Raw genomic sequence first — 14,379 nt, forward strand, 5'->3', positions numbered from 1 at the left:
GGAAAAGAACTTTAAAATACAAATCACTGAATGAATATAACCATTTAATTTATTTTTTAATTTTATATTTCCACGATGACAGGTGAGGCCGTGCCTCACCTGCCTCCCCTGACTGCACGTCACTGATATATATATAGTTTCGACTGTAAAATGGTTCGAACAACTGTATCACAAGAGTGAGTTTTCGTCCATGCTATGTTTGCCGATTTTGCCACATCCAATATGGCGGCGACGTTGACGTACGTCTACGTATATATGTCTATGGGCGCGGCGGCTGTAGGTTTGCGGAAGTGTGAGAAGTAGGAGTCATAAGACCAGGCACGAAAGGAGAAAGCGCTACCCGGCCATGGATACTGAACCCCGGACAGGTGACTGAGACCACAGGTAGCAGCAGCGACAGCAGCGTGAAGCATCCAGCCCGCGGTGAGTGCGCGCCGAGGCGGCCGCTGCAGCGCCCCGCTCTTTGTCCCTGCGTCATGTGACGGTGTTTCTGTGTCCGCAGATGGACGAGATCAAAGAGTCTCCGGACTACAGCTGGTTCAGGAGCACCGTGCCCCTGAAGAGAGTAAGTACCCCCGCACAGCAGCGCGGATCTGGACTGGCGCGGCTGAAAGAGGACCGACCCGACCCAACCCGGCAGCAGCTTAGCGCAGAGTTAGAGACTGCGCTGCTGCGGAAAAAGGTGCATCAATGGGCCCAGTGCGTCAAGCAGGAAGTGGTCAGCTTAGCAGCAGCAGGTCATTCATGATGATCGCAGCGGCGGGGGCTCCGCGGCCTGCTGCTCCGTCTCGCCGCTTCTCCGGGGCCGACGTGTTTCTCGCACTTTGAAAATTGATTAAACACAAAAGCCCGAAATGCGAGGAAGTGAATCAGAAGCTGCAACCGGAACTTCCAGGCGCCTGGTTCAGCAGTCCCATAAAGTCAGAAACCTCACACTGTTGTTTGTTGTTATAGTTCGCAGTGAGGTAGACGGAAAAATGTATGATAATTTTAGCCTGAAATTCTTGGTGGAAGAAATGGAAAAAAATGCAATTTTCATCTAACTTTTATACAAGTATAACAAAAACACCAGCAGACAGTCTGATCCATCAATACAGTTTTAGCCAAATCAGATTTGACAGTAGAAACTGCTCAAATGTGATGATTTGAGATAGAAGGCCCCAAAGAGCAGTTATGCTGTCACAAGTGTGTTATTGTTATTATGGGGTGGCTGTAGCTCAGGAGATAGAGTGGGTCACCTACTGATCGGAAGGTTGGTGGTTCGATTCCTGGTTCCTACTCCAGGCTGCATGCCAATGTATCCTTGGGCAAGATATTTAACCCCAAGTTGCTCTCCGATGCAAGCATTGGAATGTGCACTTAGCTTACTTAATCATGGAAGTGCTTCTGTGAATGGGGTAAATGTAAACATGTATAAGCGTGTAAATATAGTCCATAATTGTCATTATGGACTATATTTACCATAATGACAATATGGTAAATATAGTCCATTTACCATATTGTTACAGTGATGTTTACATTCACATGATGCACATGGAAGGTTTCTGGCACAGCAGCGAGGACTCAGTGTGGTTGGTGACCTTTGTCACTGAGCAGCACACAATTTTCATATCTTCCTAAGGAAGTTAGTGCGGCCATACAGCAGTACAGTCTCCATCTGTTTATGTTATAAATGTGTCCTCACTGATGGTCTCCATTACAACGTTTCTCGTCAGTATAACCTTGTGATGACACTGCAGTGTCAGTTTAAGTGGAAGGCCTCCAGGCTGAGTCACTACAGCAACTGAACCTCTGCTCACCGACACACTGCTGCTGTCAGCGCACACTCACTCAGACAATGTGCCAGGAAGTAATCAGGTTCCAAGTCTGTGAGCCGAAAAATCACAGACTGTCCTCAGCAGGTCTGCACGAGGCTTTCTAACAGCGCCATGTGAAAGACAGATGACTTCCTGCTCTCGGTGAGGAGTGAAAGCTTTTGTCCTACAGCACATGCTGGTCAGTCAGCATCCATCATATGACTTGATTACTTGATTATTAAATAAAAATCCTGTCAACCTTGTGAACAGCAGCGTTTCACCCACATTTGTACCTAAAACAGACCTGCAGTAGAAACACATCTAGGAGTATGCGCGTGAATAAAAAGTATTATGGCATCAAGTCCATGTAGGCCTCATTTTATAAACAAGAACACTGATAACACAACAGCAGCGCTTGTTCCTGTGATCACCATTAAAACCTTTACTGGGAAACAGATGGAGAAATCCTTCATCAAGGCACCTGATCAACGAGCTCCAACCTGGAGAGAACTTTGTAGCTGCTTGATCCACCACTGTAAAGATACAGAAGTTAAAATAAAATATGCAGATGAACTTTTAACTTAGTCTGATGCCATGTTAAATCACGCAGCTTACTGAAGGCTGACACCAGCCATCCTGCTTCATCCTGCTTTATGTGGCAGCAATACGTGCAGCAAGCGGGGGGTCTAGGGCCATCAGGCTGGACACTCAATTATTATGAATATGTACACCACCAGAACATCACAACGTTGCATCACAGTACAGGACAAACTTCAGCTCTTAGAATGCTGATATGCTTGCTTTTCTGCATTATAGTCATGACGTGCTCTTTTAAAGGCCTCCAACCACACACTCACTCACACACTAGCACACTTAAACACACACCAGGAGACCCAACTCTTTGTGTTGTGTGTATATATATGTGTTTACCTTATTGTAGTTGACATTACTGTACTTGTGCTTATTTATTTTTGCATTTAAGAAATTTTCTTTACAAAAATATTATTTTAATAAGGCACAGAAATACACTGCTCAAAAACATTAAAGTAACGCTTAGACCAGAGCCTTGTGTTGCTCTCCTTCTGTCTCCCCCAGATTATCGTCGATGATGATGACAGTAAGGTGTGGTCGCTGTATGATGCTGGGCCGAAGAGTGTCCGATGTCCTATCATCTTTCTCCCTCCGGTCAGCGGGACATCCGAGGTGTTCTTCCAGCAGGTGCTAGCTCTGACGGGCTGGGGCTACAGAGTCATCTCGGTGAGCTTCCTGTAGTGATGCTGCAGAAAATCTTTAACATTTGTCACCCTCTTGTGATATGTTGCAGTCAGTGGAAGTTGATACAGAAATGACTTTTAACAAAAGTAAAAAATGAGCACGAACAGGCAAACTTACAGCAGTGTTTCCTTTACACTGAGATCAAACGTCTTCGGTAGTACCGCAAATAAAATGTGAAGTTATTAAGCTATTAATGTAAGCTGACACACAAAACAGTCAAGAATAGAATGGGTGACTGTCCAGTGGTCTGAAGCAGAGGATGGCCAGGAAATGCAGGTTACCGTGTTTGTCCACATCAAAGCACTTCAGATGTCTCAGTGCAGCCCTTTGACCACTGCACTCTGCATTAAGTCCCTCAGTACCACACCCATGTGCTCAGGACCTTCTAAAGCAGGGGTAGGGAACTCCAGGCCTCGAGAGCCGGTGTCCTGCAGGTTTTAGATGTGTCCCTGATCCAGCACGCCTGACTCAAATGACTGAATTACCGCCTCTGTCTGCAGTCAAGTTCTCCAGAGTCCTGCTAATGACTTCTATATGTGATTCAGGTGTGCTGGATCAGGGACACATCTAAAACCTGCAGGACACCAGCTCTCGAGGCCTGGAGTTCCCTACCCCTGTTCTAAAGTCAGGGACCTGCAGGGCCATGGTAGCTTCATGACTTCATTGTTTTGTCAGGATGTGTTGTGATGACTGTGGGCTTCAACTGAACTGCGTCTGTTTACTGCTAATACAAAACAGGTGTTTGCATTCAAAGTAGAGATTTACTAATCAGAGCAGAAAGTATTAAACCAATAATCAAACTATTGTTGGAACATTTTGATAACTGCTAACTGCAATGAATGTGATGTAGTTGTATCGCTGTGGTTTGCAGCTGCAGTATCCGGTGTACTGGGATCTCATGGAGTTCTGTGATGGGTTTAGAAAACTTCTGGATCACCTGCAGCTAGACAAAGTAAGACTGCTTTGTGTTGCTTCAAAGCCGACTGATCTATGTGGTGGACTCACACCCAAAAAATGTCTTGCCTTTGGTCACTTTACCTTGACCAAGCTGGAAACTCTCATGAGGTATGGGAAAGGTGTGCAAGAAAAATTACTCAGCAAAGATAGGCATAGAGGTCAGAGGTCAGAGGTCAGAGATCACTTACACAAGGCTCTTTAATAATGTGACAAGCAGGTGTTGGCACGGGGCCGATGTAGTGAAACAATGTCCTGAAAATGGACTAGAAAAAAAGATTTTAGACCTATTTAGCCATACTCTGACCAACTCATAAATAACTACACTTAAACAATATTAGGGAAATATGTTTGTTTCAAAAACATATTGGTTGATTATATTAAATTTTGAAATCATAACATATTGCTATCGGTCTTAAAAGTCCAACATCAGTTGAGCGCTATCAGGTTTTATCCAGCTCCAGTGCCAAAGCCATTATTTGCAAAACAAAAAATTCCAGTTTATTAATGTGATCACCTTAACAGCATGAAGTAGCGATATGAGAGAGAAATAAGGGTCCTGTAGAGCAGTGTTTCCCAACCTTTTTAAGCCACGGCACATATTTTCACATTAGAAAAATCACAAGGCACACCACCAAACAAAAATGTCACAAAAAGTGTATTCATCAAAATATAATCAAAATCTTGTCTCAATTTACTTACTCAGTGTGAAATTTGGGCCTGTTTAGTTGAACACAAAGCTGATATTCTTGCAGGAATTGAAGAAAGACATACAAAGATCTTCCTCAACAACTCTGAGTCTCTCTTTTTTTCATCTGGATAATCTTCCATGGCACACCTGATGATTTCTCACGGCACACTGGTTGGAAAACACTGCTGTAGAGTACCTCAGTCTGAGTTGAGACTCTAGAACAGAAAGGATCCTTTCAGTAAGGATAATAGGCAATGTGCTTTCAGACCCTCTAAGGCGCCACCTTGTGGTGAAAGCAAAGCACTGTGCAGATGCTCCAGTGTGATAGAAACACTGTGTTATGGAATCCATTCATGTCAAAACCAGATACACAACTGAAAGTGGCAGGCTTGTGGAAGTTATTATTATTGCTACCACTGCCACTCTTCATCATGGCCACAGTATGCATAAGTAATGGTTCACGCAAACTAGAGGAACATGGATACTGATTCCAAGTCTTAACTGAAATAAGCTGGAAAAGCTTAATTCCACACTGTTAGTCCTTTAGTTCTATTTAAACATTGTTGTTTTTTTTGTTTTTTGTTTTTTAACTCTGAACACGTATTAAACTGCAGATCTCTGTGACATCATAGCTGATGAGTGTGCCTGTTTGAGTCTAATGTGTCCTCTTCAGGTTCATTTGTTCGGAGCGTCTCTGGGGGGATTCTTGGCTCAGAAGTTTGCTGAGTGTACACACAAGTCTCCCCGAGTGCACTCTTTGATCCTGTGTAATTCATTCAGCGACACCTCAATCTTTCACCAGACATGGACAGCAAACAGGTAAACAGGTGCTTTTAATAGTCCCCCCACCACCCACACACACACACACACACACACACACACACACATAAAAAAAAAAAAGCTTTTTGTCAGTTTTCATGTTTTGGTGTTCTTCTCCAGTTTCTGGTTGATGCCAGCTTTCCTACTAAAGAAGATCGTTCTGGGGAACTTTGCAAAAGGACCTGTGGACCCTAAAATGGCAGATGCAATTGATTTCATGGTAGACAGGGTGAGTGAATGTGTGTTACTTTCATAGTAATGCGCTACCACTGAATGAAGACTGACACCACTGTGTGTGTGTTTTTTGTTTGTTTGTTTGTTTTGGGTTTTTTTTTTCTATCCAGGCATGTTTTTACTGACAGTTTCCAGCGTCTTTCACAGATGTCTGTAGACACTCACTGTTGTACCTCTCCTAACCTCCTCTGTGCATACTGACAATGATTTGAACTAAAGATTTCACATTTGGATTCATCACCCCGTCAAACCTGTAGCCACTGATTCCATTCTTATGTAATGTGGCATATCATAACCTTCCCTTCCTTTTTCCCTTCCTGAAGAATGGCTTCCTGTCAGCCGCCTTCCACTGAGACAATTTTTGATGAGACTTCAGTGAACATTAAATTGACTGAAGAGCCAGATGCGCTTTGAGTGCTCAACTAGAGTAGAATAGCGCTGTATAAGAACCAGTCCATTTCTCATCTCTCAGATCTCTGCTGGATTTTTTTTTTCCTATTTCTTAAGGACCTGACTTTTAACTGTTCATCTGCTGTAGATAGATTTTATTAGCTCCGCTGTTTCAAAGAAAAAGTCGAGCCTCTTCATCGGCGTCTGTTCCACAAGAACTTAAACTCTGACCATAACTTCTACAGTTCAAGTTAGCGCCATCAACTTCACACACTTGTTCTGTCACAAGGGCTACATGCTGACCAAGGGCCATAATTCTGCCATGCATTTATACTTATTTATATCCCTTTTTAGACTGAAATTCCACTAAAACTTTAACATTAACCACAAAACTTGCATGTTTTTAATGTAATTTCGGTTTTTATCATGGCCCATAATTTTCTTTTTCTGAACTTTTTTCCATACTTGAATGCAATCTACCTTACAGTATTACTTGTCAAATGAGGTACCGGTACTTGCCTATTACCTTGACCTTCTACAATAATTTTTGACAATAACTTTGGTTGTTATAAATCCAAAAACAGCCAAGTGTCTTATTTAAGCCTGCCATCTCTTGTCCCATCTTTTCTTCTTCACTTGTCCAGTATACTCAGATTTTTTTAAGGACACAGAACAAAGGCATTCAACCGAAGAAATGGGAACAAATGATGTTTTTGCAACAGGCTGCTAGCAACAAAGAGCCTAAAGATAGAATTTAAACTGGTTCTTTGCCAAGTTGTCTGTTATGTGTTGATACAACACTGGCTCATCCATTGAGGTAGGAGCCTTTTTTATGCTTGAATAATTCATAGGTCAGTGGCTTAACAGGCCAAAAAAACACTCCCCTTCAGAGGAGTTAATTAAAAAATTAATAGCTGACATCTGGAGAAACTCATAGGAGGTAAAAAAAAGGAGGGTAATTTGAAAATTGTCAGGTACAAGGACTGAATGGAAGATGCCCTTATGTCCTTTTCTTTCTGCCCATTAAAGAATTCATACTGGATAAGGTCAGCTCTCTTTTAAAGTAACTGCTGCTACAGGTGAGGTAGCAGATTACTCAGATGCACTGAGTAATCTCAGTGCATCTGAAATTCCTGGCAGTCCACCAGCCATGTTTGCTTAGAGCAAAAATCCAAGAATGAAACTGCGTCCAGATTCTGCCAAACAAGTGACCCTCTGACTTTCCACTGTGAACAGTGCCAGAGTTCCTTCCTTATGCTGAGCTAGACATACTTGGACTTTAAGCATTGGTAAATCAGTTTGAATGTTGACCTCTCCCCTCCATGTCTCCATTCTGCTGCAGCTGGAGAGCCTGAACCAAAGTGAATTAGCATCGCGGCTAACACTCAACTGTCAGAACTCTTATGTGGAGCCGCACAAAATAAAGGACGTTGCTGTGACCATCATAGATGTAAGTGTTAAACCAAAGTTCCTTCAGTTATAGCAGAATCCATTCAGCTGTGTTCTGCTCCCATCACCTGAATGTCACATTTCCACTTGATGTTGAGGTGTTTGATCAGAGCGCTCTGTCACTGGAGGCCAAAGAGGAAATGTATAAACTGTACCCTAATGCCAGGAGAGCACATCTGAAAACTGGAGGAAACTTCCCGTACCTGTGCAGGAGCGCTGAGGTCAACCTCTACATACAGGTAGACAATTCCTCGTGGCCTAAGAAACATTGATGGTTATCACCTGCAGCCTGCAGAGTGACACTTGCTGATATGAGGCAACATCAGAGTGAGGTGAATCTTTCCTGCATGTCACTCTCCATGCTTTCTAAGGAACATGCATCAGTCAGGTGGCACATTCCTTTTTATCAGGAACAAAACCATCCTGAGGTGCACTGAATTGCTGAGTGGCATGTGAACAGTCAGGATCTGGCAGTGTGGTGCTCCTCACTGTCAAAACGACCGATGGCGTCTATATGACAGTCATCTGTGGTGCTAGCTGGGTTACAGGTTACTATTCCAACAATCAGTAATGTTCAAAAACAAAGACTAGAGATGTACCAATTATCAGTTCTTGGCCAAGATATCGATTTTTGCTAATTCAGATTTTCTTTCTAAGATCTAAAATTTGCTTTTCTTCAATGCTAAACTTTGCAGAGACATTTTGAGATACTGAACTGACTGAGTTGCTGTATACCCACCTTCACCAAACACCATCAGGTGTGACAGATTTCTAGAACAACATGTTGCTTGATATCGTTCATGGTGTAAGGAAGTTTTTTGTTGGCATAAACCTGGGTCATGTTAAAGTCTTTGATGAAGAACAAAGAAAACAGAATTCAAACCAATAAACTGGCTGACTGACAAGCCTACTGTACAAGTTTTATATACAGTTTGGTCACTAGGTACACTAGGCCCACCACCTGCAGGAGGTGTCGTAGAGGACAGGTGCAATGTGTGTTGGGCAGCGACCAAGGGTGAAGGCCCTTGTGGACCAATCCCCACCTATCAAGGCTGGCTGTTGGGGCATGGAAAGTCACCTCTTTGGTGGTGAAGGAGCCTGAGATTGAGAGATACTGACTAGATGCATTCAGGCTCACCTCAATGTATGGTCTGGGCTCTGGAACCAGTCTCCTGGAGAGGAGCTGGACTCTGTTTCCAGTCTGGAATTGCCCTCTGTGAGAGAGGTGGCTGACTGATGTGGGTATCCTTGTAATATCCCCTCACCTTAATGCCTGTACGCTGCAGAGATCTAGCCAGAAAAAATTTACAGCCCAGCAGTTCTCTGGGGTTATCATTCGGTATCACTGCTTGATTAATTGTGGTAATAGCGAACAGTTCCGATAGTGAAGTGAGGCCCAGTGCAATGACAGGCGATCAACTGCTGGCTAGAACCCTGCATTTGCATTTTCACCGGTGGATCTGAGCCATTTCCCTGTTTTTTTTTTGAGACAAGAAATGGGTTCTAAATGTTTGTGCTTATGTGCCAAACGACAGTTCAATGTACCCAGCCTTCTTGGAGTTGCTGGGTGGGGTGCTCAAGGGTGCTCCATCCGATGACCTGGAGGGATGTGACTGGGAGGAATGACCTGCCTGATCTGAACTTGAGTGGTCATCTGTTATTGGACTTCTGCACAGTTCACAGTTTGTCCGTAAGTGCACGTGGCACCAGGACACCCTAGGTCTCAGGTTGATGATTAATGGACCATGTTCCACACCTCCATTAATGAGGCTGCTGCATGGAGCTGCGGCTACAAGGTGGTTTGTGCCTGCCAGTTCAGTTCTGTTAGTTTTTATTTATATCACGCCAAATCACAATAGTTGGCCACTTCAAGGAACTTCATATTGTAATTATAAAGTTCCTCGAACAATCACGGCCCTCGAGCTGCATAAGTCACATTGACCCATTCGCATACATTCACTTAATTTGCCCACAGAAGGAAGAATTGCTGAATGGGGCTTTGGATGATGGGAGGCCGTGATCTTTTAACACTGAATAAGCTGTATGGACTCACTGATATAATTTATATATATATATATATATAAATTATATCAGTGTCAGATATATTGACATCTGATTTGTTTCTTGTTTAAAATTGTGTACAGATTCACATGCGCCAGTTTCACGGGACAAGATATGCTGCCATAAATCCTGCCATGGTGAGCGCTGAGGAGCTGGAGGTGCACAAGTGCCACCTGAGCAGTAACCAGGACTCTGAAGACTACCAGTGAGCTGGCAGTTACACGAGGCTGTCTCCTCACAACATTTCTGACAATTTGAGTCTCTCTTGAACACATTTACAGGACATTGACAGATTTTCTGTGGAGCTCAACAGCTAATCAGCAAGTAATCTGAGATTATTTTTTATTGAACAAGTGAAGCAATATTTTGATAAAGACCTGTACACAAAGGGTACTCTTGTACTGCGCTTTGCTTTAAAAACATCCAACACTCTGCCTTATGGGGAATGAATCTGTTTCACTCGTATTGCCTGGACTGTGTTTATGCCTGTGTGGAATATAAGTTGTGGTCAACAATACCAGCAGCAAACTGGTGTCATGTTAACAGAAAAATGAACACACAAGTTCACGTTCGTGGTTATCTAATGTTTATAACTGACTAAGATAAAATTACATTTTTGCCCAATGTGTTTGTCACAATGTTGTACAGTTTGTTCTTTTTCAGAGATGTGAAAATTTTATTTGGTTGCTGGTAAAATGTGACAGTTATGCCACTCATCTGGACTAATATGCTGAGAGACATGAACGATGTCGACAGCTGAAAAACTTCAGATATCACTAATGCAGAAATGTTTTCTAGCTTATCACAGAGGATTCCAGGTTGCTCCCAAGCCGCAATCTTGGGAGCAGTCTGGATTCTGCATTCATCCCTAGGTTTTCAGTAAAACACATTTGAATTAAAGATCTGGAGGACATGCTCCAGATCTTTAATAGCAGCCCTCTCACAAACAGATCCACAACAGCCGATGGCTCATGAATGTCACCACATCCATACTTCACAACAAAACTTTGTTGTGAAGTAATTTGAGCGACATCTGGGTTCTATCCCGGGAAGCATAGTCAGCATATTGAGGTTGAAAAAATCAGCAACTCTTTGAGTTTTTGGTTCCAGAACAGTTTGATCAACTCAGAGTACAGTGGTATGCAAAAGTTTGGTCACCCCTGATGATTTTCACAATTTTCCTTTATATATCATTGGTTGTTCGGATCAGCAATTTCAGTTAAATATATCATATAGCAGACAAACACAATGATATTTGAGAAGTGAACTGAAGTTTATAGGATTTACAGAAAGTGTGCAATAATTATTTAAACAAAATTAAGCAGGTGCATAAGTTTGGGCACCCCAACAGGAAAAATTACATCAATATTTAGTAGATCCTCCTTGTGCAGAAATAACAGCCTCTAAATGCTTCCTATAGCTTCCAATGAGAGTCTGGATTCTGGTATTTTGGACCATTCTTCTTTACAAAACGTCTCCAGTTCAGTCAGGTTTGATGGTTTCTGAGCATGGACAGCCCGCTTTAAATCACACCACAAATTTTCAATAATATTCAGGTCTGGGGACTGAGATGGCCGTTCCAGAATGTTGTACTTGTTCCTCTGCATGAATGCCTTAGTAGATTTTGAGCAGTGTTTAGAGTCGTTGTCTTGTTGAAGTATCCAGCCCTGGGACAACTTCAACTTCGTCACTGATTCTTGAACATTGTTCTCAAGAATCTGCTGATATTGACTGGAATCCATGCGACCCTCAACTTTAACAAGATTCCCAGTACCTGCACTGGCCACACAGCCCCACAGCACAATGGAACCGCCACCAAATTTTACTGTGGGTAGCAAGTGTTTGTCTTGGAATGCTGTGTTCTTTGTCCAAATAACTCAATTTTAGTTTCATCAGTCCACACCTTATTCCAAAATGAAGCTGGCTTGTCCAAATGTGCTTTAGCATACCTCAAGCGACTGTTTGTGGCATGTGTGCAGAAAAGGCTTCTTCTGCATTACTCTCCCATACAGCCCGTACTTGTGCAAATTGTGCTGAATAGTTGAATGATGCACAGTGACACCATCTGCAGCAAGATGATGTTGTAGGTCTTTGGAGCTGCTCTGTGGGTTGACTGACTGTTCTCACCATTCTTCGCCTCTACCTATCTGAGATTTTCCTTGGCCTGCCACTTTGGTCCTTAACTAGAACTGTACCTGTGGTCTTCCATTTCCTCACTATGTTCCTCACGGTGGAAATCTCTGAGATAGCTTTTTGTATCCTTCCCCCCATGATGTTGAACAATCTTTGTCTTCAGGTCATTTGAGAGTTGTTTTGAGGCTCCCATGTTGCCACTCTTCAGAGAAGATGCAAAGAGGAAAAGCACTTGCAGTTGGCCACCTTAACCCTTTCTCATAATTGGATTCACCTGTGTGTGTAGGTCAAGGGTCAATGAGCTTACAAAACAAATTTTTTGTTCCAATAATTAGTGCTAAAGTTATTCAAATCAATAAAACGCTAAGGGTGCCCAAACTTGTGCACCTGCCTAGTTTCGTTAAAATAATGCACACTTTCTGTAAATCCTATAAACTTCATTTTACTTCTCAACTATTACTGTTCGTCTGCTGTATATTTAACTGAAATGGCTGATCCGAACAACCAATGATTTATAAAAGGTGCCCAAACTTTTTCGTCCCACTGTATGTTTACCTTCAGTTAAGCCTGTGCTGACCATGATATTTACCTTAGAAACCGGAGGAATCAGCTCTGTCATGAACACAGACAGAATAAGAGTTTGATATCAAATATGTAATTGTTTTTTTACTGTCTGCAGTCATCATTTACACAACTTGAACTTCCATCAGATGAAGCTGAATCCTAATTTTACATTTGATTTTTAAATCCGCTGCAGCCTGACAGACAAAATACAGGAGACAGCAACTGAAGAAAGATCATTCCAGTATTTTATTAAATAAAAACTGCTTTTGCTGCAATTTCTGACCATTTCATTGTTTGAATAATTATTCAGTAAAAATTTAATCTACTGTTGGACTGTAGCAACCTTACACTTTTATAATTATTTCTGCTGTTATTGGATAAATATATTGGTCAGAGCCTGAACACCTTCTGGGCCTGATCCGGTCTGAATCCGTGATCCCGATCTGTTTGGATCCTTCTGCTGTGGAGGTGGACTCCAACACAGTTTGCTGATCCCATATAGAGCATAATCCTTTCGGGCTTCATACAGAAAAATGTGATTTAAACAGTGATCTTACAGTAACTACAGTAAATGTTTCAGAGGAACTGACAGTCTGACAGCTGCATTACTGCGCACAAAGTTAGATAGATGGAGACTACAGATTTGATTCTGAGCCGATTATAAACGTAATCACTGTCTCTGTCCTCACTGCCTATTGACGAACTAATGTCTAACTGGGATTTAAGTGCATCTGTAGGTGAATTTGCTCCTTTTTGACAGCAATTTCATGAGTGACCTGTCAGACAGGTGCGGAGGAGTCAAAGAGAAACCTGTCAGCGAGCAGGCTAGGGTCATAGAGTCTGTTACCTTGGGTATTAAGATTAATTTAGATCATGCTGCCTAAATAAATGTCTTTGCATTTGAAGACAACTGCCAAGTGTCAAGACTTGCAAGTAGAGGGACTTTGCTTTATTCAATGATCATAAGTTCCCTTAGTTTTTTGGGCACTATGTTATTGTGCCTTTTAAATGTTCACTTGTGCCACAGCTGCTTGACCTCAGCTCATGGAGATTGTGTTGACATTTTTGCCATGTCTATAACTTCAGGAGTGGAGATGAGAAAATTACTTATGAACAGACATGAACCTGAGGGGGCATAGTATAAAGATCCCGTATATCACATTTTGTGTTTAAGGTTGAAACATTGTTTTGTTACTTGTCATCTCAAGTGACCCTGTGGGGTAACAAGAGTAATATAATCATTGACGATATCTTGAATTGAAGCCGCCATACAAATGAATGGTAAATCTGACGTCATTTTGACTAGTCAGAATGTAATTAGAGACATCTCAAATAGGTATTTTGTCTAGTCAAAACATAATTAGAGATATCTCAATTTACTAATACGTCTAGTCATAAATCAATTTCAGATATCTGGAATGTAAGTGAGGTGAAACGGATTTTATGTTAAAACGGCCTGCCATATTGTTGATGATGTGTCGCTGTGTCAGGACTTGAAGCGTGTGTCGAGTAATTGAGGGAGACTTTTGTGCAGCGCGTATCGAGGCTTGTGTCGGTGACGTTCGAAGCCTTGCTAGCCGGCCGTACCACGTGACTGATTCAGGAAACGATTCACGGGTTCAGCGTGCGATTTGAAATATAAGGGGCAGCGAAACGCAATGGATCCACCCCCTCCCAGTTTGTGGTATTGGGAACTATTGCGCGTTGGTTTGCAATCTGTTTGAGCTGTTTCAAGAGGAGACTTTCCCTGTCTGGGAACATTTTGAGCTGATCTCTCCTAATAAGGTGTGCAGATAGTAATAAATTATTACCCCAGCTTTATCTGTGCCCTGTGCAGGAGCGCAGCTATATACTTTCTGAGGTGTATGCAGACAAAATTTTAGCCCCCCCATCTCTCACACGTGATATCTTCTAATTCTTTAATATATTAAATGTTTTAATTTTTTAATTAAAGTGTTTCAGGTGTCTTCCTCCACAAATAAAAAAAACGCACTGACACTGTCAAACCACAGT

General features: G+C 42.2%; 1 protein-coding gene across 2 annotated transcripts; it reads left to right on the top strand.

The window, feature by feature from the left end:
• The first annotated feature begins 261 nt into the window (after positions 1-261).
• Positions 262-10,293, top strand: spg21 (SPG21 abhydrolase domain containing, maspardin). 2 transcript variants are annotated; one of them, XM_030724529.1, is made up of 9 exons: positions 262-423; positions 503-565; positions 2,892-3,053; positions 3,943-4,023; positions 5,390-5,535; positions 5,656-5,764; positions 7,502-7,609; positions 7,707-7,847; positions 9,753-10,293. In XM_030724529.1, exons 2-9 carry the CDS (start codon positions 503-505, stop codon positions 9,876-9,878), a joined length of 936 nt encoding a protein of 311 aa, XP_030580389.1. In that variant the 5' UTR covers positions 262-423; the 3' UTR covers positions 9,879-10,293. The 2 variants fall into 2 exon arrangements, with proteins under 2 accessions (XP_030580389.1, XP_030580390.1); XM_030724530.1 differs by lacking the exon at positions 7,707-7,847.
• The last annotated feature ends 4,086 nt before the right edge of the window (positions 10,294-14,379 follow it).

Source organism: Archocentrus centrarchus, unplaced genomic scaffold (assembly GCF_007364275.1).
Source record: "Archocentrus centrarchus isolate MPI-CPG fArcCen1 unplaced genomic scaffold, fArcCen1 scaffold_37_ctg1, whole genome shotgun sequence".
Lineage (NCBI taxonomy): Eukaryota > Metazoa > Chordata > Actinopteri > Cichliformes > Cichlidae > Archocentrus > Archocentrus centrarchus.

What these genes read in the sequence shown, in the direction of transcription:
- spg21 (XM_030724529.1), top strand. Translation starts at nt 503, where the DNA reads ATGGACGAGATCAAAGAGTCTCCGGACTACAGCTGGTTCAGGAGCACC. An exon ending in CAGACATGGACAGCAAACAG is followed by an intron (nt 5,536 to 5,655) that starts GTAAACAGGTGC and finishes GTTCTTCTCCAG; the next exon opens with TTTCTGGTTGATGCCAGCTT. An exon ending in TTGCTGTGACCATCATAGAT is followed by an intron (nt 7,610 to 7,706) that starts GTAAGTGTTAAA and finishes CTTGATGTTGAG; the next exon opens with GTGTTTGATCAGAGCGCTCT.